Raw genomic sequence first — 26,177 nt, 5'->3', positions numbered from 1 at the left:
GACAGTACATACTATTGACCAAAGGCAATGGAAAGGAAAATCAGTAGGGGGAAATATTAAGTGACCGATCTGATGCTGCTCATTTCATGCCCTGCTTGTCAATGTGGCAATCACCTTATTAAAGACAATTGCTAGTTAAACAGGTGATGGGCATTGATTATCTCATCTAAATAGAATAAAAAAATACAGCTGGAACATTTTGGGTGGAAGCTATTTGGAAGTCAGTAGCACTGAGGAGTTTTCTTGAAAATAAACCAGCTTGAACCATAAGACCAGCCTGGATTAACACTCTGTTCCAGGACTGCAACATTGTATATATCTCTCATCCTGTTCTAGTGGACATGTCTTTCAACCTGCAGCCATTGTAATTCTAAACCCCAGTCCAACAGAAAATAAAAAGATATGTTCTTTACACTACTGTTAACAATTTGTATATCTGTATTCCTTGATCTCTTTTTTTCCTCTATTTCCTTTGCCTTGTAAAGAAAAGGTTGACCTTTTTATTAGCCCTACCAAACAAACCACCTCTCACTTCACTGTGTTAAATTTCATTTTCCATTGAATCATGCACTCTGCAAGGTCTACCTGTACTTTGGTTCAGCCCTCCATATTTTTAATTATATTCTAGCACCTACCCCAACCCACCATCCCTCCCCAAAATTTGGTATAATCTGCAATTTTCGATACCATACCTCCAATTCTTGAGTTCCAAACCATTTCTGCCTATGGTAAACAACAGTTGTTCCAGCACAAATCCATGGAGGACAATACTCCCCACTTTCTTCTAAAACACTTTCTCAATTCTTGCCCTCTGTTTTCTGTTTTGTAGCCATCTTTCAATCAGTTCTGCTGCATAGACCTCCTGTAATAGTTTGTGGAGCTTCATGTTGGTTCTTGTAGTGCCTTTTTTAAACAAAAATGGAGCAGAACATTTAGCCATCAAGTGTCCTTCAAATGTCATGTCATACAATGCATATTATCTAGCTCAATTGACTGCCCTAAACTTCAGCTCCATTTTTCTGCAGCAGTTCTTTTGAGTGCATAACACTGTTAGCAATTTTATTATTGCAGCATTTTGTAAACATATATGTAATTCTGACGTGCTGTCCTTTCACTCCTCATGCCTGAAATCTGGAATTCATGTCGTCCCATCGTCTGAGAATGAAAGGCACCTTGCCCCCTCAGCTGTAGGGTCCTATATAAAGTGAGCTCTGAAAAATAGAGTTGAAATTTCAAGAGCTGAAAACAAAAAACAGTGCAAGCAAGAGGCAAGACAGAATCGGTGATGCTTCCAGGCCACGTTTTGCTCTGTGGACCCATCTTGGACAGCCAATGTATTCTGTTTATAAAATCAGTGGACTGTCTACATCTTCCATAATTGCCCTGATTCTGGAAAGGCCCCACCAGATTAGAAAATCACAAATGTAAACTCTTTTATTTAAGAAAAGAGAGAGGCAGAAAGCTGGAAATAACCGGCCACTTAGCTTAACCTCTGTCGTTGGTAAAATGCTGGAATCTGTTAAGGAAGTAGTAGCAGGACATTTTGGAAATCAAGCAGAGTCAATTTTGGTTTATGAAAGGGAAAGTCATGTTTAACAAATTTATTAAAGCTCTTTGACAATGTGACAAGCAGGGTAAAGAGGAACTAGTGGTTATAGAGTATTTAGATTTTAAAAAGGCATTTGATTAGGGGCCACATGAAAGGTTACTGCACAAGATAAGAATTCATGGTGTTGAGGGTGATATGGATAAAGGATTGACTATCAGGAAACAGAGTTGGGATAAATGGGTCATTTCAGGTTGGCAAATTTAATTCGTGGAATGCTGTAGGGATCACTGCTGGGGCCTTAACTATTTAGGATCTATATTAATTATTTGGATGAAGGATTGCCTCTGTTATATTCAAATGTGATATGAGGATAAGTAAGAAAGCAAGTTGTGAGGAAGACACAGTCTGCAAAGGAATATGGGTTGTGAGTGGGTAAAAATTTGGCCGATGGAGTATAATATTGGAAAATGTGAGATTGTCCAATTTGGCAGGAAGCATAGAAAAGCATAATATTATTTAAATGGAAAGAGACTGCAGAATGCTCTGGTACAGGGAGATCTGGATACCCTCGTGCACCAATCAATAAAGATTAGCATGCAGGTACAACAAGTTATTAGGAAGGCAAATGGAATGTTGGTCATGATTACAAGAGGAATAAAGCATAAAAGTAGGGAAGTCTTGCTACAGATGTATAGAGCATTGGTGAGGCCACACATAGAGTACTGCGTACAGATTTGGTTGTCTTATTTTAGGAGGGATATATTTGCATTGGAAGTAGTTCAGAGATGGTTCATGAGGCCGATTCCTGAGATGAAGGGGTTGTCTTTTGAGGAAAGGGTGAGCAGGTTGGACCTATACTCATTGAAATTTAGAAAAATGAGAGGTGATTTTATTGAAACACACAAGACTCTTGAGGGGGCTTGACAAGGTAGATGCTGAGACGATGTTTCCCTTTGTGGGAGAATCTAGAATTGGAGTCACAATCAAACCAGTCATGATCTTATTGAATGGCCGAGCAGGCCCGAAGGGCCAAATGACCTACTTGTGCTCCTATTTCTTATGATCTTATCTTAAGCCCTGGAATTCCCTCCCTAAACCTCTCCATGGCTGGTTTGATTCTGGTCTTAACATCACTTTCTTGCCCTCGCTCCATAACATTTGACCTTGTAGGTCAAAAATCTGTCTAGTTGAGACTCGGATATATTCAATGACCTTATCAACCTTTAAGATGCTCTTTAAAACCTACTAAGTTTTTAGTCGCCCTTTTAGGATAGAGATGAGGAGAAATTTTTCTCTGAGGGTTATGCGGCTTTGGAATTCTCTGCCTCGGAAGGTGGTGGAGGCGGGGTCATTGAATATTTTTAAGGCAGAGGTAGATAGATTCTTGTTAGGAAAGGGAGTTAAAGGTTATCGGGGTTAATGGGAATGTGGAAATCGAAACACAAGAAGATCAGCCATGATCTTATTGGATGGCAGAGCAGGCTTGAGGGATTGAATGATCTATGTTATGTTCGTATGGTCACCTGTCCAGGTATTTCCTAATGTGGCTGTGTCTCAGTTTTTGTCTGTTGCTCCTTGTAAAGTGCCTTGGGATGTTTTCATATATTAAAGGCGATATAAAAATGCATGCATGTGACAGATGTCAGCTTGATAATGCATTTGAGGTCTAGGCTGAATATAAGTTCAGCGAGAAGTGAAAAAGAAAATATGAAAGGCAAAGTGAGAGTATGAGAAGAGACTAGCAGCCAACAAAATGGGCACAAAACTTGGTAGTATTGTGAACTGTGAGGAGGATATTGATAAGACTTCAAGATGTAGACAGGCTGGTGGAAACGACTGACAAATGATAGATGAAATTTAATGCAGAGAGGTGTGAAGTAATATATGTGATACAAGGAAAGGCAATATAAAATGATGGGTATGATTCTAAAGGGGATGCAAGAACCTAGAGACCCAGGTGTATACACAAACCATTGAAGGTGGCAGAGCAGGTTGAGAAAGTGATTAAAAAGTCATGGGATCCTGGACTTTTCTGGTCAGCCTATGGAAAACACTGGTTTGGCCTCAACTGGAGTATTGTGTCCAATTCTGAACACCACACTTTAGGAAGGATGTGAAGGCATCAGAGAAGGTGCAGAAAGGATTTACAAAAATGATTGCAAGGATAGGTTGGAGAAACTTAGAAGAGAAGGTTGAGAGGAGAGTAGAACAAGTGTTCAAAATCATGAGGGGTCTTGACAGAGTAGAGAGAGAGAAATTGTTCCCATGGGAGAAGAGTGAAGAACCAGAGGACACTGATTAAAGGTGAAGGATGAAAAAAGCCAGAGGTGACATGAAGAAAAGTTTTTTTTTACGGAGCAGGTGGTTAGGATCTGGAATGCATTGTCTGATGGAGGCAGATACAATCTTGGCTTTCAAAAGGAAATTGGATAAACACCTGAAAAGAGAAGGTTTTCAAGGCTACAGGGATAAGGCATGGGGGTGAGGCTAGCTTGGAGGGACTTGTGGAGAAATGACATCAACACAATGGGCCAAATGGCAGCCTTCTGTGCTGTAACGGTTCTGTATAATGTTTAATATCAAAACAAGTGAGTGAAGTTTAATATGATAGTAACCATACAGATAATTCCCGTTGTGGTTGTTTTTGTTTCTAAAAAACGCTCTCCTTCCAAGAAGCAGAGAGCATGGGTTTTTCTAATGAAACACTGAGTTTTTGATGATGTCATGGTACTTGATCTGGTGAAATGGGAAATGCAGGAAGGAAAGAATATTGAAAACAAGAATTACTTATGTCTAAAAAAATGTCTTTTAAATCAATGTGAGGAATCTGTCTTTTGTTACAGTGTTCCGATGACTGAGGATTCTGGTGTAGCTTTGGGACCAATGCAAGGTGCAACTGCAGCTGAGAAAATAACACTAATATGCATCTTATGTCAGGAAGAGCAGGAAGTGAAAACAGATGAAATGGCCATGGTACTAGCAGCTTGTGTTCAGAGGTCCACAGCGCTGTCAAAAAATACATCTCGAACCATAACGAATATAGGAGGTAAAACTAGATCCTGTATACAAGAAGTTTTTTCTTCATACATTGTAACCAACTTCTCCTGAAACCAACTTTTTAATCTAAAACTCCAAGGTAATTTCTGATGTTCTGGCATCCACTAGGCCAATTCATCTGTCAGCATCAGGTAGTAAATGGAAATAAACAGAGGTTTTCTCAATATTTAGTACTGAAGCAAACATTGTCATATGATGAGAAGAGAAAGGAGCAAAGAAAAGGCGTTAATTCTGTTCGAAACCCCTTTGACCCAATCTCCTCCATCATAATAAAGAAACACATTTTTGATACCAGCGTCCTCTGTTCTAAAGTGATGGAATGTGTGTTAAACAACAGCTGTTTCGCTAATCATGACTTTCTGGTTTAAGTTACATTGTCAGGGAAGGAACATGGGACAGCCCAATGTATCCTCATCATGCTGGGAGGAAGCAGTTGATTGGAGGTGCTCCTGGCTTCCATTCATGTGGCCACCTTGAGTATGTGATATTAACACGGTGTATATAGTGGAAAACGGTTCCGCTGCACAGAATCAAAATTCTGTGCTTAAGGTGACAGATATTAAAAAGTAATTTAAGTGGTTATGTGTGGGTACAAAACAAATATGTAATATTTAGTAAAGGTTACATTGTGGTGATCTTGCGCTTGAGGACCCTGTGATGCTCAGCTGGCAATTGGCACCAATGGATGTTTTCTGACACAGATTGAAAACACAGAATTATCGTCTTAAACTTGTACGTATCATGGATTCAGTGCAAAGTAATTATTCCTGTTGAGCAGGAAGAAGCCCTAGTTAAATACCTGTTTTACAAGCCAAGAACCCCAGAGCTGTGAATGTTGTCCTTTGTACGTATTTGCGCATTCACAACACACTGAGCTTTCAAAACAAAAGTGGCATTACATTGAGTTTGCAAGTGTGAGTTCTCAACCATGCCATTTGGAACCTGTAGCATTTTTCTCGAGGTGCATTATTTTACCCAAATGCGCATTCAAAGCAGTGTGATCGTAGCTCGCTGCTTTTGATCCCAGACTCCAGAACATAACATTAAAGAATAACAAAAACAATGCAACAATGTAGTTGTAGTAGAGGACAGTATAGTTATGGGGATAGATACTGTTCTCTGCAGGCAAGAGTGAGAGCCCCATGTGTTGCCTGCCCAGTTCCAAGGTTTAAGGACTTCACCTCCAGGTTGGAGAGAAACTTGGAGTGGGAAGAAATGGATCCAGTTGTCGTGGTCCATGTGGGTGCCAGCAACATAGGTAGGACTAAGAAAGAGGTTCTGCTGAAGGAGTATAAGCAGCTAGGAACTAAATTTAAAAAGTAGAACCACAAAAGTGGAAATCTCTAGATTGCTACCTGAGCTACAAGTAAATTGACATAGGGTGAATAAGCTCAGAGAGTAGAATGTGTGGCTCAAAGATTGCTGTGGGGGAAATATGTTTCGATTCATAGGGCATTGGAACCAGGACTAGGGAAACTATACTGTTGGGACGGCCTTCACTTCAACTGTGTTGGGACTGTGTCCTGACAAATGGTATAACTAGGGCTGTAAAGAGGATTATAAATAACTGGGAGTGGGGGGGTGTTGAGGGTTGGGTTGAGGGTTGGGTGGGGAGGGTTGAAGATTTGGAACTTGAAGAGGAAGGACAAGCCATCAGGGCATGATAGCGATACTAATAACCAGAGGTGACAGGGAGTATAAACATAAACGTGCAACAGCAAATAAGGTCAGAGTAGGGAGTAATGGTAAAACAACAGAATTGAAGGCTCTTTATCTGAATACAAGCATCATTCATAACAAGATGGATAAGTTGATGACACAAATGGGAATAAATGAATATGATAGCCATTACAGATACGTGTTGCAAAGTGACCATGGTTGAGACCTGAATATTCAAGGGTGTTTGACTTTTCACAAGTGCAGGAAGAAAGGAAAAGGAAGTGGGGTAGCCCACTTAATAAAGAATAAGATCAGTGCAGTACTAAGATATAATCCTTGTTCAGAGGGTCAAGGCATGGAATCAGTTTGGGTGGAGATAAATAGCAAAGGAAAGAAGTCACTGGGTGTGGTTTATAGGCCACCTGAAAGCTATAGTGTAGGACAGTGTATAATTCTAGAGATAACGGGGGCTTGTAAGAATGATACTGCAATAATCTTGAAAGATTTTAATCTTTGTATAGTTTTGATGAATCAAAATGGCAAAGGTAACCTGAAGGATGAATTTATTGTATATTCAGGACAGTTTCTGAGAACAATATTTTCTGGAACCAACCAGGGAACAGGCTATTTTAGACCTGGCAATGTGTAATGAGACAAAAGTATTTAATGACCCCTCAAAGTAAAGGACCATCTTGGGAAGAATGATCGTAACACGATGGAATATTACATTGTTTGAGGGTGAGAAATGTGGGTCTGAAACTACAGTCTTATACTTAAAGGCAATTACAATGGTATGGAGACAGAGTTGGTTACAGTGGAAGGGGCAAATAAGTTAAAAGGTAAGATGGTAGAGAAGCAGTGCCAGACATTTGAGGAAAAATGTATTAACTCAACAAAGATATATTGCATCCAGAAAAAAACAACTCCACGAGAAGGGTGCATCATCTGTGTCTAACTAACGATGCTAAGGGTGGTATCAAATTGAAAGAAAAGATGTACAATGTTGCAAATATTAGTGGTAGGCCAGAAGATTGGGAAAATTTTAGAAACCAGCAAAAAAAAAAGATAAATTGAAGTATGAGAGAGAACTAGTGAGAAATAGAAAAACAGACTGTAAAAGCTTCTGCGAGTATAAAAAAAGGAAAAGAAGTAGTGACAGTGAGCATTGGTCCCTTAGAGGTGGAGTCTCGGGAATTCACTATGGGGAACAAATAAATGACAGTGACTTTGAATAAGTATTTTGTGTTTGTCTTCAGGGAGAAGACCCAAAAGTCATCCCAAGAATAGTAGAACATCAAGAGGCAGAAGGGAGGGAGCAACTTAAAACAACCACAACCTCTAGAGCAAAAACGCTAGGGAAAGTAATGGGGCTAAAGGCTGACAAGCCTCCTGGACCAGAGGCCTGCATCCTAGGGTTTTAAAATGACTGGAGAGAAAATGTTTGTAACATCCCAAAATTCCCTAGATTCTGGAAGTCTGCGATTGGAAAAGCACAAATGTAACACCTATTCAAGGAAAGAGGGAGTCAGAAAATAGGAAACTACTGTATCACAGTATCTTTACAGTGCAGGCGGCAGCCACTCGGCCCATCGAGACTGCACTGGCTCTTTGAAAGAGCATTCCACCTAGTCCACTCCCCTGCCTTATCCCTGTAACCTTGCACATTCTCTCTTTTCAGGTAGCAATCCAATTCCCTTTTGAATACCTTGATCGAATCTGCCTCCACCACCCTTTCAGAAAGTTTGTTCCAGACTCCAATCACCCTCTGGGTGAAAGATCTTTTCCTCACATCACATTTACTCCTCTTGCCAATTATTTTGAATCTGTGCCCTCCAGTTCTTGATGTGCTCTTGAGTGGGAACAGTTTCTCACTATTTACCCCATCCATACCCTTCAGGATCTTGAATACCTTTCCTCTCAGCCTTCTTTTCTTCAAGGAAAACAGTCCTAATCTATCCTCATAGCTACAGTTCTTCATCCCAGGAATTCCAGGTTAGTTAGCCTAAAACCTGTCATTGGGAAAATGCTGGAATCCATTATTAAGAATGTAGTAGCAGGACATTTAGAAAATCATAATGCAGTCAGGTAGAGTCAACAAGGGAGACTGTAGAATGCTGCAGTAAAGAGGGATCTGGGTGCCCTTGTACAAGAATTCCAAAAGCTTGCATGCAGATACAGCAAGTAGTTAGGAAGGCAAATGGAATGGTGGTCATTATTGCAAGGGAAATGGAGTATATAAGTAGGGAAGTTTTGCCGCAACTGTACCCGGGGCATTGGTGAGATCACACCTAGAGCACTGTGTACAGTCTTGGCCTCCGTACTTAAGGAGGAATGTACTTGCATTGGAAGCAGTTCAGAGGAGGTTCACTAGGCTGATTCCTGGAATGAAGGGGTTGTCTTAGGAGGAAAGGTTGAGAAGGCCTATACTCAATGGGGTTTAGAAGAATGAGGGTGACCTTAATGAAATATGCACGATTCTGAGAGGGGTAGATGCTGGAGGATGTTTCCTCTCGAGGAGGAACCTCGGCCTGGGGGCACAGTTTAAAAATAAGGCGCCTCCCATTTAAGACTAAGATGAGGAGGAATTTCTTCTGAGGGTTGTTAGTCTATGGAATTCTTTACTCCAGAGAACAATGGAGGCTGGGTCATTGAATATGTTGAAGCTGAGTTAGACGAGATTTTTGATCTACAAGCTAGTCAAAGGTTATGGGAGACGGGCAGGAAAGTGGAGTTGAAGCCACAATCAGTTCAGCCACAGTCTTATTAAATGGGGGAGCAGGCTCAATGGGCCGAATGGCTTACTCTTATTTCTTGAAAACAAAAAATGCAATTGGTTCAAAATACTTCTCCCATTGGGGAGATTTTTGGTGTTGAGTTAACAAGTTACAAGTACCATGCATAGTGTACATCTCAAAAGAAGGTACCTTTTGGCACTTTTGTAAAGTTAAGGTAAATGTGGACAAATATTTAATTTGCCTGTTCATCTGGTTTTCACAAAAATTCTACCCTTTTGCTGACTTCTAAATGAGATGTCAAGTTTTTTTCTTGTCATCTGCCCCATTACCTCCTCCCTCACTTGCACCTCCTTCAACTTGGTCTACTGCATTCGCTGCTCCCAATGTGGTCTGCTCTACATTGGGGAGACCAAATGCAGACTGGGTGACTGCTTTGCGGAACACCTTTGGTCTGTCTGCAAGCATGACCCAGACTTTCCTGTCGCTTGCCATTTCAACACACCTTCCTGCTCTCATGCCCACATGTCCATCCTTGGCCTGCTGCAATGTTCCAGTGAAGCCCAAAGCAAACTGGAAGAACAGCACCTCATCTTCCGATTAGCACTTTACAACCATCTGGACTTAACATTGAGTTAACAACTTCAGACGATGAACACTCCTCTATCTTCACCCCTATTTTTAAGTCCATTTTTTTAATCCACTTATTTTTATTCATTTTTATTTTCATTCATTTATTCATTGTTTTATCCCTTTTTCCCCCATCCCCACAAGGGCGATCTGTTGCTTGTTCATGTTGTTCTTTTCAGAGTACTTACCATTGTCCTGCAATTATCACATTCTGCTTTCTTACCTTAATGCCACTATCAGCACCTTTTCAAACCCTTACTACTACCATTAACACTCCCTTTGTCCTTTTGTTCATGACATCTTTGTCAATCTCTCCTTTGCCCCCACCTATCACTGGCCTTCTATCCAGCTTCACCTGCTCCACCCCTCCTTAAACAGTATAAATTTGATCACATTTCCACTTCTCTTCAGCTCTGAAGAAGGGTCATATGGACTCGAAACGTAAACTCTTTCTCTCTCCACAGATGCTGTCAGACCTGCTGAGTTTTTCTAGCATTTTCTGTTTTTGTTTCAAGTTTTTTTTCTGTGTTGCTTTACTCTCATTATTCATTATTTTTCCCTTATTCTTCTGAGGTCATGTTTGCTCAAGCCCAGCTACACTGCTTGCATATTTAGGTAGGACAATGGTGCTTTCGACTAAGATCAAAAAGTATTAAGGTGTCAAATTATTAATCCACTTTTTCACACAAAGGTTAATAGAAATCTGGAATTTGTTCCCTGAAAGGGCTATGGATGTTGAGGCTATTGAAATTTTCAAGACTGCAATCATTAGGTTGTTTTTTGGGGTAAGGCTATCAGGATATGGAGCAAAGACTAGAAAATGGAATAGAGACACTGATCAACTAGGGATAATCGAATGGGACAGGCTTGAGGTACTGAATGACCTGTTTCAGTTCTTGTGTTCCTAAGTAGGTTTAAGGGAAATACTGTCATAAAATCATTCCTTAGTCTAAGAGTATTATCTCAAAGTTGTTTTAACATTCAAACATTTCTCTTATTTCCTCCTTTACTTTAGACAACCATGACCCTATAATTATGCACCCTGACCTTGGCTGCGGCACTCATGTAGGAAGCTGTGGTCATGTTATGCATGCCACCTGCTGGCAGAAGTAAGTTAATATGTGAGTGTACAGTACTTGTTTAAAATTTGTTCGTACATGGTGCCAGACATGTAATTTAGTTTGATTATGAATACCCTCCGTGATACCCAAATATTGAAACTGTTTCCACTTTGGAACACACAGAAATTGAGGTCAAATGCTGAGGATGCAGTTTTAAAATGGAGCGATGGCTGCCTCGCTCACCGGCGCCCCCTGTCACGACTCACTGGGGATAATGGGCTGTAATATCAAGCCCCCACTGTTCCCCGAGATGCGACAAATGTGAAAAAGTTTGATCAAACAACCAGATTGCCCCAATTCTACCTAACTGTTTAATTTAGGTTAACAGAATACGAGCACCAGATTTGTAAAATTAAGTAGTAAATAACTGTTTATTGCACAAACTGTTGTTAACCAGTGGCAAAAGAAAGAAATATGAACTGCTAATTCCTAACTCTATAACTTAAACTCTACTCCCTTCTTAAACCCCTGCACACACACAAAGAAGACACATAAGACACATAAAAACATGGATTTTAAGGGTGGGATAAAACAGTTCAATAGCACCAATTCCAGAGTACAGGATTTGATGGGTTGATTTTGATTGATGTCTTCCAAATTCCTTTCAGTTCTTGATGATAACACGAGGTGGTCATCCAGCATTTTCAATATTTAGCTCACTGGTTGAGCACTTTCCTTTAAATGCCTCGAACAGTGATTTTCCCCATTGCCTCATGACAGGGGTTTTCAGAGAGGGCAGTTATAGAGATATGAGGAGAAAAAGCCAGCTAGTTTATTATGGAATCATTGGAATCTTCCAAACATAGGAGAAAGAGGTTATGGGGCTTGTTCCTTTCTGGCTAGGAGCTATTCTGCTCTGCTCCCACACAAAACCTGGTCACCTGGTCAGGGGCTAATTAAAATGCTGTTGTCAGGCAGCTCCCTTGGTCCAGGACTCCTTTCCGGCACCATCCTGTCTTTCATAGCCACTCTGTTCCAGAGTGTATATATAACATTTTATATCTCTCATCCTGTTCTGGTGGACATGTCTTTCAACTTGCAGCCATCGTAATTCTAGTCCCCAGTCCAACAGAAAATAAAAAGATATGTTCCTTACACACCCCTCTCTCAATCTCTCTCTCTCTCTCTCTCTTTCCCCCACCCCCACCTGCTCTCTCAATCCCCACCCCCCTCACTCCTCCCTCCCTTTCTTGGTCGACCCACCCCGCCCCCTCGGCTGGTGCCCTTGGTCTCGCGGGGCCGCCCTTGTCGCCCCCCCCCCCCGCCCCATAGAATGCCCTCCTTTGTATTGTGTGCACTACCAGTGCTAAATGATGGAGAACAGATTTATCAGTTAAAGACTGAGCATCGATTAGACACTAGGCACTGTAGAATTATCTTCCACCACAATCTAACCTCTCAGTTCAGCATATCCTTCACTCTACCATTACCACATCAAACCAAGGGATCAACCCTAGTTCAATGAGAAGTGCAGGAGAACATGTCAGGAGCAGCATCGGGCATACCTAAAAATGAAGTGCCGAACTGGTGAAGCTACAATACAGGACTACACACATGCTAAACAGTAGAAGCTAACTGCTTTAGAGGTAGAAGCAGTGTGCTATAGATGTAGCTAATTACATCCCACAACAGGCACATCACATCTAAGATCTACAGTCCTGCCGCACGCAATTGTGAACGGTGGTGGATGAACAGAAGGATGCCCCACAAACATCCCAGTCCTCAAAGATTTGGGGAGCTCAGCTTCCAGTGTAAAAGACAAAGCTAAAGCATTTGCTGACGTCTTCATTCAGAAGTGCTAATTGGGTGATCCATTTTGGCAGCTTCCTAAGGTCCCCAGCATCACCGATGCTCGTCTTCAGCTAATTTGATTCGCTCCCTGTGATATCAAAAAATGAATAAGTGTGCTGGCCCTGACAACATCCCAGCAGCAGTGCTGAAGATTTGTGCTCCAGAACTAACCACACCCCTAACTAAGCTGTCCCAGTGCAACTACGACCCAGGCATCAACCCAACCAAGTGAAAATTGCTCGAGTATACCTCATCCACAAAAAGCTGACCCGAGACAATCTGGTCAACTAGTGCCCAATTGGTCTATTCCCAATCATCAGCAAAGTGATATAAGGTGTTGTTAACAGTGCTATCAAGCGGCACAATAGCCTGCTCATCTGTACTCTGTTTGGATTCCGTTGGGGCCACTTGACTCCAGAACACATTACAGCCTTGGTCAAAACATGGAAGAAAGTTGAATTCCAGAGGTGTTGAGTGTGACTGCTCTTGACATCAAGGCAGCATTTAACAACACGTGGCATTAAGAAGTGCCAACAAAATAGAGACCAATGGAAACTGAGGCAGAGGTGTGGTGGGGAGGGAACTTTCCACTGATTGGAGTAATACCTCACACAAAGGAAGTTGATTGCAGTTGTTGGAAGCCAATCATCTCAGTCCAAGGACATCACTGCAAGAATTCCTCAGGCCAGTGTTCTAGGCCCAATCATCTTCCACTGCTTCATTAAATGACCTTCCCTCCATCATAAGGTCGGAATTGTGGATGCTTGCTGAAGTTTGCATTGTGTTCAGTTTCATTTGCAACCTCAGACACTGAAGTAGTCTGTGCCCGCATGCAGCAAGTCCTTGACAACATTCATACTTGGACTGATAAGTGGCAAGTAACATTCAAACCACACAAGAGCCAGGCAATGGCCATCTCCAGCAAGAAAAAATCTAACTATTTCCTCATGACATTCAATTGCGTTATCATTGTTAAATCTGCCACTACCAAACCGTGGGGATTATCATTGACTAGAAACCAACTGGATCAGCCACCTGAATACTGTGGCTACAAGAACAGGTCAGAGGCTGCAAAGCCTGAGGTGACTAATTCACCACCTGACTTACAAAAGCTTGTCTACCATCTACAAAGCACAAGTCAGGAGTGTGATGGAATACTCTTCATTTGCCTGGATGAGTGCAGCTTGCAATGCTCAACACCATCCAGGACAAAGCTCTTTGATCACCCAATACTTGACCTTAAATTAATTCCCTCCTCCATCAACACACCACAGTTGCTTCTACAAGATGCACTGTAGCAACTCGCTCGGGTTTCTTCGATAGCACTTCTCAAACCTGTGACCTTTAGCACCAACGAGGACATGGCAACAGGTGTATTAGAATGCCGCCACCTGCAGGTTTCCCTCCAAATTGCACACCAGCCTGACTTGGAAATGTTTTACTGTTCCTTTATCCTCAAAGGGCCAAAATCTTGGATCTAACTCCATCAATAGCACTGTGGGTGTACCTACATCACAACGACTGCAATGGTTGAAGAAGGCAGCTAGCCACCATCTTCTCTGGGGCAATTTGAGATAGGCAATGAATGTTGGTCTTGCCAGTGACGCCCACATCCCATGAACAAATTTTTAAATATGTTTTTCACTGTTTCCACCAGTCTCTGGAGAATGCAATTAAACACAAGTCTGTGGCCCAATGATTCAGACTCAATCCGAAGTTGATTTTGGTAAAAAGTTGGCTGCTGTGTTTTTTTTTAAACAGCCATAAAATTCAAACTAAATAGAGTATATTGGGAGAAACAGTTTCCACTGGCAGGAGAACAGGTAACCAAAGGGCATAGATTTAAGATAATTGGCAAAAGAACCAGAGGGACGATGAGACATTTTCTTTTTTGCAGCAAGTTGTTGTAACCTGGAATCCACTGAAAAGGTAGTGAAAGCAGGTTCAATGGTACCTTACACGAGGGAATTGTATAAATACTCGAGCGGTAAAAATTACAAGGCTGTGGGAAAAGAGATGGAGAACGATTGAATAACTTTCTAAGAGCTGACACGGGTGGTAGATCTCCTGTGCTGTATGGTTCTGTGATCTGAGACTGAAATACTTTAGAAAGTTGGAGACTTCCACAATTTTCTGAAGGATGAAATGCGGTTGTAATGATAGATTCCAGGCAGCATTTGTCACTTGCCTCTAAACACTAATTTGGACAGTTGCTGAAATTGGTCGCGTGCTGACTCAGGCCAGGAGTAATGGGGCTTGATCGTAGATCTTTTAATATATTTAAACCCACTATTCCTCTTCAGTTTTGAATTCTGATTGAAACTGCTTTCTAAAGCCATCTTAGTTAAGTCTTCTTCCTCCACCCTAACTGCAGATATTTTGAAGCCGTGCAGAATTCAACACGCAACAGGCTGCATGCAGAACTGTCATTTGACCTGGAAAATGGGGAATTCCTCTGCCCACTGTGCAAAGCTCTGTGTAACACTGTCATGCCAGTTATTCCACTGCAGGCTCACAATCTAGACAGGTATGTGTATCCAGCAGTCTAATTGTTGTCTGCCTGTATGGGAGAAATGCTTTAATAATCCACTTTCATATATTCTTCAAACTTTAAAAACTTGTTAGTTTGTCAACCAAATGGTAGTCGAAAGATTGTCAATCTGATGCCATTCACAGTGTTGACCAAATGTGTTCAAAATTCTCTCAAACTGTCTCTGCTTTCCTACTTAATAAATCTTTTGTTCTCCCGCTCTGTTTATCCATTTATCTTCTACTTTGTCTTCTCTTTCTTTCTCTTTCTTTAATGCCCCACTGCAGGGACTTGAGTGCCATGCTGGATAATGTGCTCCAGTGTAGTACTGCGGGAATTCTGCGCTGTCAGAGGTGTCATCTTTTGGATGAGACTTTAAAACAATGTCTACTCCCTCAATTGTGCATAAAAGTTCCCATTGCACTTTTTGAAGAAGAGCAGGGAGCTCTCCCTGGCTAATATTTTATCCCTCAGCCACCACCTTCAGTGCCATACCGTAATGGGGCATTGGCAACCATGGACTTACATTGGATTGGTCCATGATTATACTTGGCAAAGTACTGCAATGGTTTTCCATTGCCTTCTGCAGTATGACTGACCTAGAAACTCTCCCACTCTTACCACCTTCCATCAGGTGTGTTGGAAGGATGTACAGGTTGATAATCAACCTATTTGACCACGTTATGAACACACCAAGACCTGGCGTGAGACTAGAACCTGGAGCATCTGGCTCAGAGGTGGGGATACTACCACTGCACCACAAGATCTCCAGCCCTCAATCAACATCATTAAAAGAGATTATCTGCTCATGTATCTCATGACTGTTATGGGACCTTGCTGTGCACAAATTGGTTGCCACATTTCCTTATGTTAGAATTGTAACTATACTTCAGAAGTACTTCACTGGTTGTATAGTGCTTTGGGACATCCTGAGCTCATGAAAGGTGCTGTATAAATGCAAGTCCTTTCCTTTACTGAGGTTAAGAAAGGCTATCCAAGCGCCATCTACAGGCTAAACTGTCATGGACACTTAGAATGGGATTATCCTTGGGGTCTAGTTAGGAGTTTTCAATGCATTTTTGGTTGCTGTAACCTACCTACCATTCTTAAGATAAAAGATTGTCTCAAAGGTTTTAAACAAAGTGAGTAAATCCCATTGTAAAGGTTAGAGTTGTAAGAACTGGTATGTGAATAACAAATTGCCAGATGAACAGCTTTGCTGTTGTAAAATATTGGTATATTATATGAAAGATCTTTTTATAACTTGTCCTTTTTATAACTTGTTTTACAGCAAAGATACAGAAACTATAGCACAGATCCTGACTTTATCTCGCTGGTTGCAAAACGTGTCAGCGCGGATAACTGGATTAAATATTTCAGACACAAAAGGTGGGTTCATGAGGGGAATGTTACATCTTAGCATGAAACTCATTGTTTGAAATGCAATCCAGCTACAGTCTGACATCAAACAAATTTCTTACCAAAATCATCCAACACAATATGAAAGCACAGCATTCTGCAGCTTGGTCATACCCAGAGGAAGTTGAGGCATTTTTTGGTCATTGTCAGATGCTGAAAGTGACAACAGCATAAGGGTAAAGAGTAGGACTAATTGAATTGCTCTTTCAAAGAGCTGGCACAGACACAGTGGGCTGAATGGCCTTCATTGTGCTACATGACTTTCTGACCAGGCAGGTCACTTGAAGTGGGATCAGTCCAAAATCAGGAAAAGCCTGTTCATAGAGGCATTACAGCACCGAAGGAGGCCTTTCAGCTTATCAAGTCCATGTGGCTCCCTGCAGAGCAATCCAATCAGGCCCCTTGCCCTGGCTTTTCCCCATAGCTCTGCAAGTTTTATCCTCAAGTACCCATGCAGTTTCTTTTTGAAATCGTTAATCACCTCTGCTCCCACCACCCTCACAGACATTGAATTCCAGGTCACTACCACTTGCCATGTAAAGAAGCTCCTCACACCCTTGCCCAAAACCTACATCTGTATCCCCTAGCCCTTGTATGATCAGCTAATGGGAAAAGTTTTTTTGTCTAGTTTCTCTAAATCTGTCATAATCTTGTGCACCTATATCAAATCTCTCCTCAATCTCCTTTTGCTCCAGGGAGAACGACCCCAGTTTCTCAAACCTAACCTTGTAACTAAAATCCTTCATCCTTGGAACCATTTTGGTAGATCTCCTCTGCACCCTCTCAAGGCCCTTCACATCCTTTCTAAAATATGACCAGAATTAAACACACTCTTCTAGTTGTGGATTAGGCAGATCCTTATAAGGGATCAGTATTTATTGTTGATTTAATTACTTGGATTCTGTGCTATTTGCTGCAAGTGAGGTTTACAAGAAATTACTTGCAAAGAGGTATGCAATCTATCCATTTTGTTGAGCTACAAGTGATTAATTACCATACTGAGTTCTGCAGTGTTTGGAAATTCCTTCTTTTGCCCCCTTTCTTTGTTTTCTTGTGTGCCGGACTACTCATTGGGCAAATACCACTATGCAACTGGCTGTTAAGAAGAGTGAAAGAACACCTTGCAATTAGCGCACATAATGGGAGATGGTGGCATAGTGGTAATGTCGTTGGACGAGTAATCCAGGACCCAGGCCTGGGGTCATGGGTTCAAATCCCACCGTGGCAGCTGGTGGAATTTGAATTCAGTTAATAAATCTAGAAGTGAAAGTCCATCTCAGTAATGGTGACCGTGAAACTATCATCGATTGTCATTAAAAACTCATCTCATTCACTAATGTCCTTTAGGGAAGGAATCTGCTAATCTTACCTGGTCTGGCCTAGATATGACTCCAGACCCAGGCCCACAGCAATGTGGGTAACTCTTAACTGCCCTCTAATATGCCTCACAAGCCACTCAGTTCAAGGGCAAGTAGGGATGGGCCTTCCCAGCAAATCCTGTGAACGAATAAAGAAAAAAAAATCATAGAATCATGCAGCATAGAAGGAGGCCATTGTGCCTGTCCCATTCCCCTGCTTCTTGCCTGCAACTGTTTCCTTTTTAAGTATGCAATTCCCTTTTGAAAGCTACCATTGAATCTCCTTCCAACACCCTTTTTGGCAGAGATAAAAACAAAAAACTACTGCAGATGCTGGAAATCCAAAACAAAAACAGAATTACCTGGAAAAACTCAGCAGGTCTGGCAGCATCGGCGGAGAAGAAAAGAGTTGACGTTTCGAGTCCTCATGACCCTTCAGCAGAACTTCTGAGTTCTGCTGAAGGGTCATGAGGACTCGAAACGTCAACTCTTTTCTTCTCCGCCGATGCTGCCAGACTCTTTTTGGCAGTGCAGTCCTGATCAAAAAAAAACTTCGAACTTAAAAAGAAATTCTCCTCATCTGATTCTTTTGTTAATTATCTTAAATCTGAGTTGCCCACCCTCCTGCCAGTGGAAACAGTTTCTCCTTATTTACTCATTTTGAATATCTGTGCTAAGTGACCCTGAATAAGGTGGATACTTGTGACAAACAAGGCTAGGAGGGCCAGAGGTTAAGTGCTTAGAATCCACAAATTAAATTTAAATAACTACTTTCACATCTAATCACTTTCCCCTGTTGCTGTTTCCTCCACACCTTACCCACTAAGGGTGTTCCACATTAATGAACATGAGGGGGAAAAAAATGTTCTGCAAATGTTTTAATTTGTTTTGTAATTTGTTGTCCGTGTACAGATAGCGCAGTTATTCTCTGAGCTAAATTACTAGTTCAGCAGAAGCATAGACATGCTTCTTTGCTTCACTTTTTTTGTAGAAATCAATATATACAATTTTGGTAGAATACACATAGCACTTGTGATGATGTGTGGGGATTCAGTAATCGTTGCCTTTTTTCCCCTAGGAAAAGAAAGCAACCTAATACAAGCGAGTCCCGTCTCATGGAAGAATCCTGTAGAATTTAGATCCATCCTCAGCTTTGGAGTACAGTCACCGTATGTAACATAATTTTTTTTAGCATTCTCTCATTATATATTAAAATATTGTATTCAGTTAACTAAACATTGAAGGCAGTGGCATGGTACATGAAACACCATGCTCAAATTTACACGAGCAGTTTCCACTTGTCTAGATTCCCCACTTTGAGTTCCTGATCTCAGTTCTGGGGCAGGTGCCTAATGGATACCTGTCACCCCTTTACAAAGAAGGATGGAACCGGATTAACATATAAGAATATCCTGGGGGTTACATTGACCAGAAACTGAACTGAACGAGCCATATAAATACTGTGGCTACGAGAGCAGGTCAGAGGCTAGGAATCCTGTGGCGAGTAACTCACCACCTGACTCCCCAAAACCTGTCCACCATCTACTAGGCACAAGTCAGGTGTGTGATGGAATACTCTCCACTTGCCTGGATGAGTGCAGTTCCAACAACACTCAAAAAGCTTGACACCATCCAGGACAAAGCGGGCCACTTGATTGGCACTCCCTCCACCATCGGCAAGCAGTGTGCACCATCTACAAGATGTACTGCAGAAACTCACCAAGGCTCCTTAGACAGCACCTTCCAAACCCACAACCACTACCACCTAGAAGGGCAAGGGCAGCAGACAGATGGGAACGTCACCACCTGGAAGTTCCCCTCCAAGCCACACACCACCCTGACTTGGAAATATATCGCCATTTCTTCACCGTCACTGGGTCAAAATCTTGGAACTCCCTCCCTAACAGCACTGTGGGTGTACCTACACCACAGGGACTGCATCAGTTCAAGAAGGCAGCTCACCACCACTTTCTCAAGGGCGATTAGGGATGGACAATAAATGCTGGCCCAGCCAGCGATGCCCGCATCCCGTAAACAAATTTAAAAAATCAATTTCTCAGTCTTGCCTCCAGAACCCTTGACTTTTTGGCTGTGGCTCAGTTGGCGGCACTCCAGTCTTTGAGTCACAAGGTTCCAAGTTAAAGGATGGGATTTTCCAGCCCCCCTCGTGGGCGAGGCTGCGCCCCAACCAGAAGTCCATTGACTTGCGGCAAGACGTGAAGATCGCGGTGGCGGGCGGATGCGGAAAATCCCGCCCAAAGTCCCACTCCAAGACTTGAGCACTAAAATCGAGACTAACATTCCAGTGTTATACTGAGGGAACGAATCCCAAATCCCAAGGATGAATATTAGAATATTTATAATTTGTATTTGTGTAGATTGGGTGAGGATAGGATTTGTTGCAGCTTCAGTGAGAAATGTTACAAAATGATGAGGTTCTGGATGTTGTTTAGCGGCCATAGAGGTGGACCCCAGTGCATATCACTGCCAAAGGAGAAAAGAGGAGAATATTGGGAATAAAAGGGCCATTAATCTAGAATTAAGATGATAGTAAAATATAGATTTTTTTAAAAAATCCTTGCTTTTTTTTCTGTACAGGATCGCATATTCAAAAAGCATTGTTGAAATGCTGCAGTTGTTCGCTACAGCTGTGTACCGAGTAGGGTTGAAGGTTGCCCCTAATGAAGCTGATGCTAGAGTACCAGTGATGGCATGGAGTGCTTGTGCTTTTACCATTCAGTCCATAGGTATGTACCATCTAGTTAGACTTTTCAGTTTCTGGGTTAATATTGTCTTAAAATTGCTGAAAGCTGTACTTTATTTTGGCAAGCTAACCCCTTCGTGTATTTATTAAATATTTTGTTTATCCACCAGCCCTGAAATTGATAGTTTTTTTTTTGTAGGTAAGTGCATAAAGGGTTATGGAACCACGGTGAGTCAATGGAGTTGAGAACCACATGAACCATGATCTAACAATGCAGAAAAGGCTTGAGGAGCTGAATGACCTGTTCCTGTGCCGGGTGCTGTAATTATGAGGTGTTGGTGTGCTAGCTGCCACAAACCATCCAGGCAATACTCCCATCTTCAAATGTTTCTTTCCCTTGCTCAACCCCTTGTAAATCCCACTTCTTGAGCTATTAAGATGCTGCAGCTATTACTTGTTTACCTCCTTGCTTATTGCAGCTCAGTTGGAATCCAGGTAGAGTAGAAATGGAATCTAAAATAAAAATATAAAATGCTGGAAAAACTCAGGAGATCTGGTTGCATCTGTTAAGAGAAAAACAGAGTTAGCATTTCGAGTCAAATATAACTATTTTTCAGAACTTTTTTTTTATTTCCAGCATCCACAGTATTTTTCTTTTATTATAAAAATGGAACCTATAACTCTATCCTGCAGCACTGATCACAAGTTCATAGAATCACACAGCACAGCCATAAGAATGTAAGAAATAGGAACAGAAGACCATACGATCTCTTGACCCTGCTCTGCCATTCAAGACAGTCATGACTGATGATCTACTTCAACTTCATTTTGCCACCTGCTTCCCATATCCCTTCTCTCCCTGAGAGATCAAAAGTCTGTCTATCTCAGCCTTAAATATACTTGATGCCAAAATATCCACAACCTCTGGGGTAGACTATTCCTTACATACACAACCCTTTGAGTGAATAAATTTCTACTAATCTCAGTCCTAAATGATCAGTCCTTTATCCTGAAACTGTGCCCCTGTGTTCTAGATTCCTCAGCTAGAGGAAACAACCTCTGTGTCTATCCTGTTAAGCCCCTTCAGAATCTTGTATGTTTTAATGAAATCACCTCTCATTCTTCCAAATTCTGGAAAGTGTAGGCCCAATTTACTTGGCTGCTCATCATAGGACAACCCTTTCATCTCAAGAACCAATTGTGTCTGTGTCAACCATTCGAATGATCTATTCAATTGGTCTCACTCTCCTCCTCATCTCCCCTCTGCAGCTAATACTTAGCGCTTCTCTGACAGCACCAGAAGCAGAAACCTATTTGAAGCTCTGTGTTAGCATGGTAGAATCTTGGTCAGAAGATATGTTTGGATCTCAATTTTGGCCATCATTTACATTGAGTTTTCTTTGGAAGCTGGACATCACTAAGTACCTAGGCATACTGATAAGCAGGGACATTGGACTAGATTTTGATATAGGCCAGATTTCAACACCCCCCTGTAGCTCCCTCATTCTTTCGCACAAATAGAGTCACCCACAATCTCTTCACATAGGACGTAGGGTGTAAATTTCAAATAAGTTCAAACTCAATAAAGTGATGTAAATAAACTTCCTTAAAGGAAACCATAAGTGAAACAGGAACAGGAGTAGGCTGTTCAGCGCCTTGAGCCATTCAATTAGATCATGGTTGCTCTGTTCTAAAACTCTTAGTAAAAATTGATCAATCTCAGTTTGCTCCCAGCCTCAACAGCTTTTGGTGGCGGGGTGGGGCGGGTAGTATGGGAGAGAGTTCTCAATTTCCACTATCCTCTGTGTGAACAAGTGCTCCTGACATCACCCCTGAATGGCCTAGCTCTAATTTTAAGGTTCTTTTCATCCCCACCAGAGGATCTACCCTAGCGAATCTGTACTGCAGACAGTTTAGAAAATGGTTGAAAGTTGATCAATGTACAATGATAAATAAATCAATTATTCCCACTTTTAATGCTACTTTCCCCCCTGCAGAGAATATGCTTAAAGATGAGGACAAAGTTTTGTTCGGATCATTGCCAGACAGACAGGTAGATTGGCTACTCTCTGCTCTAATTAATTACTGTAGTTCTCTTTTAAAAATTGAGTAAAGTTCTTGGGCATGTAAACAATGGTGATTGCAGACTTAACATTTAGGTTGTCTTAGAATCATGAATTTTACAGGAGACAGCCATCTGGTCTGAGGAGGTCTCTAAAAAGAGCAACCTGTTTAGTCCCATTCCCCTGCTATTTCTCCATATTCTCTCAAGTTTGCATTTTTCAAATATCTATCCTCATGGATTTTTCCCTCTTTTCCCTTCATTCTTTTGACCTTAAATCTATGCCGTGTAATTTTGGATGTCTCCTAACAAGTTTCCACTTAGCTCTCTTTGTCCTGAAGAAAAGAGCTCCCTTTCTCCAGTCTGTACTTCATGCCTAGTATCATCTTAGTTGGTCCATTTTGCATCCTTTTTATGACCTTGACAAATTTGTTGAAGTAAAACTTGACACAATGTACTGTTAAAGAATTAACCGTGGTTAAACCTATGATTTGTGTAGGTTTAGTATCACCTCTTTACTTTTGTATTCAGCAATCCATCTTTTTTTTTCAGTGGGATTTATTGACTTGACCTCCCTCTTTTTAAAAAATCTGCTTACCTAAAATCTAACTCTGTTCAACTGTTCAATTGTTTTACAATTTAGTATATGTATTCTTTCCTCTGTTTCCCCCAAAATGGAGCACCTAATATTTGTCCCCATTAAATTTCATCTACTAACCTGTGTCACACTCTGGCCTCTTAACTCTATATATTAAAAAAAATGGTGGTCCCAACATTGACCGCTGGGCATTACTTCTGTTTCCATCCACCAGCCCAAAAAAGGATATACTAGCCATTTCTTTCTAATATAAAAATAGAAAATGCTGGAAATACTCAGGTCATGGCAGCATCTGTGAAGAGAGTAACAGAATTAACGTTTCAGGTCGATGGCCTTTCATCAGAACTGGGAAAAGTTGGAGATGTGATAGGTTTTGAGCAAGGTGTGGGTGGGACAAGGACAAAGGGATTGGATGGAAGACAGGAGAGATTAAATGACAGAAGAGTTAGTCTTCCAGGGCCAAAGAGATGTGATGTGAAAAGAAATAAAAGATATGCCTAGAGCAGGTGTCTACTATCTGAAATTGAAAATAAGACAAAAAGTCCAAATAAAAGATGTTGCTATGGGTACCCATGTGGGTCCTAGCTATGCCCGTCTTTGTATGGAATATGTGGAACATTCCTGGTTCCAGTCCTACTCGGGTGGGAGTTGGGGTAGCCTCCCTCAATTCTTTTTCTGCTACGTTGATGAGTGTATTGGTGCCCTGTCTTGCTTTCTCCATGAATTGGAAAACTGCCACCAACTTTGCTTCCAATTTCCACCTTTTTCTCAGTTTCGCAAGGCCCATCTCTGACTCCTTTCTTCCCTCCCTTAACTACCCTGTCTCTATTTCTGACGATAGGCTATGAACTAATATTCATTATAAGTCCCCTGACTCCCACAGCTACCTCAACTACACTTTCTCACAACCTTCACTCTGTAAGGACTCCATTTCATTCTCCCAGTTCCTCTGTCTCCGTTGCATCTGTTCTAGTGATGTAACCTTCCATTTCAACGTTTGAGTTGTCATTGTTCAGTGGTAGGATTACCCCCACCATGGTTGACAGGTCCCCCAATCGTGTCCTGCACTTCATCCCTTTCCCCCACCTTCCAGAACCACCAATAGGGTTCCCCTTGTCCTCATCCTCCACCCCACCTGCCTCCGTATTCAGCTGATCATTTTCCTCCATTTCTGCTGCCTCTAAAGTGATGCTGCCACCAAACACATCTTCCCTTCCCCTCTCAGCATTCCAAAGGGACCATTCCCCCTGTAATGCCCTGGCTCACATCTCAATCATGTCCTAACACCTCAGCCCTCCCCACAGCATCTTTATATGCAAATTAAGGAGATATAATGCATGTTCTTTATCTTCTCTCTGCTTACCATCCAAGGCTGCAAACACTCCTTCTGGGTGAAGCAGCAATTTACATGTGCTGCTTGCAATTTAGTCAACTGTATTCACTGCTCACAATGTAGACTCTTCTACATTGAGGAGACTAAATGCAATTGGATGACCGTCTTGTAGAACACCTACATTCAGTCCGCAAGCATGATCCCAAGCTTCCGGGAGCCTGTCATTTTAATTCTCCACCTCACGCTCACGCAGATGTGTCTGTCCTTGGCTTGCTGCACTGTTCCAGGTAAACATAAGCTTGAGGAACAGCAACGCATCTTTCGATTAAAAAATTAAGGGGTCGAATTTAACACTGGCAATGTTTTCGAGGGGCTTATTTTGACGCTTGTGGCTCTCTCAGCCAGCAGAGAACCATTCTGGGTTTTCAGTCTTTCGGTTTCAGTCACTCATGGCTCTGAAGGAAGTGGATTGGAGCAAGAAGGAAGCCTAAAAACTAAGTTTTTAATAATCCCTTTTCTTTTCCTATGGCGTCATAGGATTATTCATGACAACTCAGTGAGCTTAGTTCAATTTCTGGGAAAGTTTAATACACTTGTAGCTCACACTGTGCACACTGACTTTGCAATTTTTTCTAATCTTTCTTCTGTCATTTCAACAAGAAATTAAATTTTTACTAAAGTTCTCCGATAACTCAGTGGGCAAATTGTACTTTGTGACCTAGCACTGATGCAGAAAGATCAGAAAACTCTTGCTTCAAATCCTGGTCTCTTGTGAGTGGAGCAGTGAGCTGAGTCACGGTGAAGTGTCCTTGGAAAGTCAAGGGTCGTCTTTTACACGAGGTATATGGAAAAATTCAGGATTTTTTGGTTAAAAGCTGGGGGTCAGCTTTTACACAAGATCAACAATTACTCAAATTTATAACTTTTCCTTGTTCTGATAAAAGGTCATTGACTTGAAATGTTAACTCTGTTTCTCCCTCTACATATGCTGCCTGACCTGCTGAGTGTTTTCAGCAGTCTTATTTCAAATCTCCAGTATCTGCATTTTTCTGCTTTTTGAGCTGTTTCTTTCTGTTCTGTATACTTGAATTCACTTGCTATCCACACACCTTATCTAATAGGACATTTGCAACCTTTCCTTTACAGTTCACTAATTCCATAGAGTTCCAAATATTCCAACATGTGACTTGCCTTTTACAAATCCATGTTGGCTGTCCTTAATCAACCCATATCTCTCTGGTGAGATTTAATGTAATCCCAGATAATTCGGAAATGGATGTTCTTAAAAACTAATAAGTAATTCTACAAGATGACAGGATTTGAGCTTTTTTTTTATTGACTATCATAGCAATTAAACATACAATTATAGCTATTATTAACAATTATGCATATGTTTAGGGTCACATTTCAAGCTTGAAGGAATGGCTGGTCAAGCCTCATTAAATCCCTAAATTTCTATTCCAACACCCCTCCTTGTACATTTTTCATTCACTCTGATTATGTGATAATCTACATGCATCAAATTATTACCTTATCCAACTGGCTGCACTTGAGTTTCAACAAGAATAATTCCCCAAGCCTTCATCTTGACTGAATTGTTAATCAAGTTATTCAACTGGAGACATTTAGACACT

At 41.4% G+C, this 26,177-nt stretch overlaps 1 protein-coding gene across 3 annotated transcripts in view; it reads left to right on the top strand.

Annotated features, from left to right (window-relative positions):
- ubr1 (ubiquitin protein ligase E3 component n-recognin 1) overlaps positions 1-26,177 on the top strand; it is a 180,988-nt gene that overhangs the window by 109,313 nt on the left and 45,498 nt on the right. For all 3 annotated transcript variants that reach the window (XM_078562935.1, XM_078562936.1, XM_078562938.1), the window contains 7 exons: positions 4,393-4,595; positions 10,643-10,736; positions 14,914-15,066; positions 16,361-16,458; positions 18,925-19,015; positions 20,445-20,593; positions 22,548-22,603. In XM_078562935.1, coding sequence (XP_078419061.1) covers positions 4,393-4,595; positions 10,643-10,736; positions 14,914-15,066; positions 16,361-16,458; positions 18,925-19,015; positions 20,445-20,593; positions 22,548-22,603 — 844 coding nt within the window. The remainder of the gene's footprint in view (positions 1-4,392; positions 4,596-10,642; positions 10,737-14,913; positions 15,067-16,360; positions 16,459-18,924; positions 19,016-20,444; positions 20,594-22,547; positions 22,604-26,177) is intronic.

This window comes from Cetorhinus maximus, chromosome 18, assembly GCF_964194155.1.
Source record: "Cetorhinus maximus chromosome 18, sCetMax3.hap1.1, whole genome shotgun sequence".
NCBI lineage: Eukaryota > Metazoa > Chordata > Chondrichthyes > Lamniformes > Cetorhinidae > Cetorhinus > Cetorhinus maximus.
This window is presented reverse-complemented; position numbering and strand designations above follow the sequence as displayed.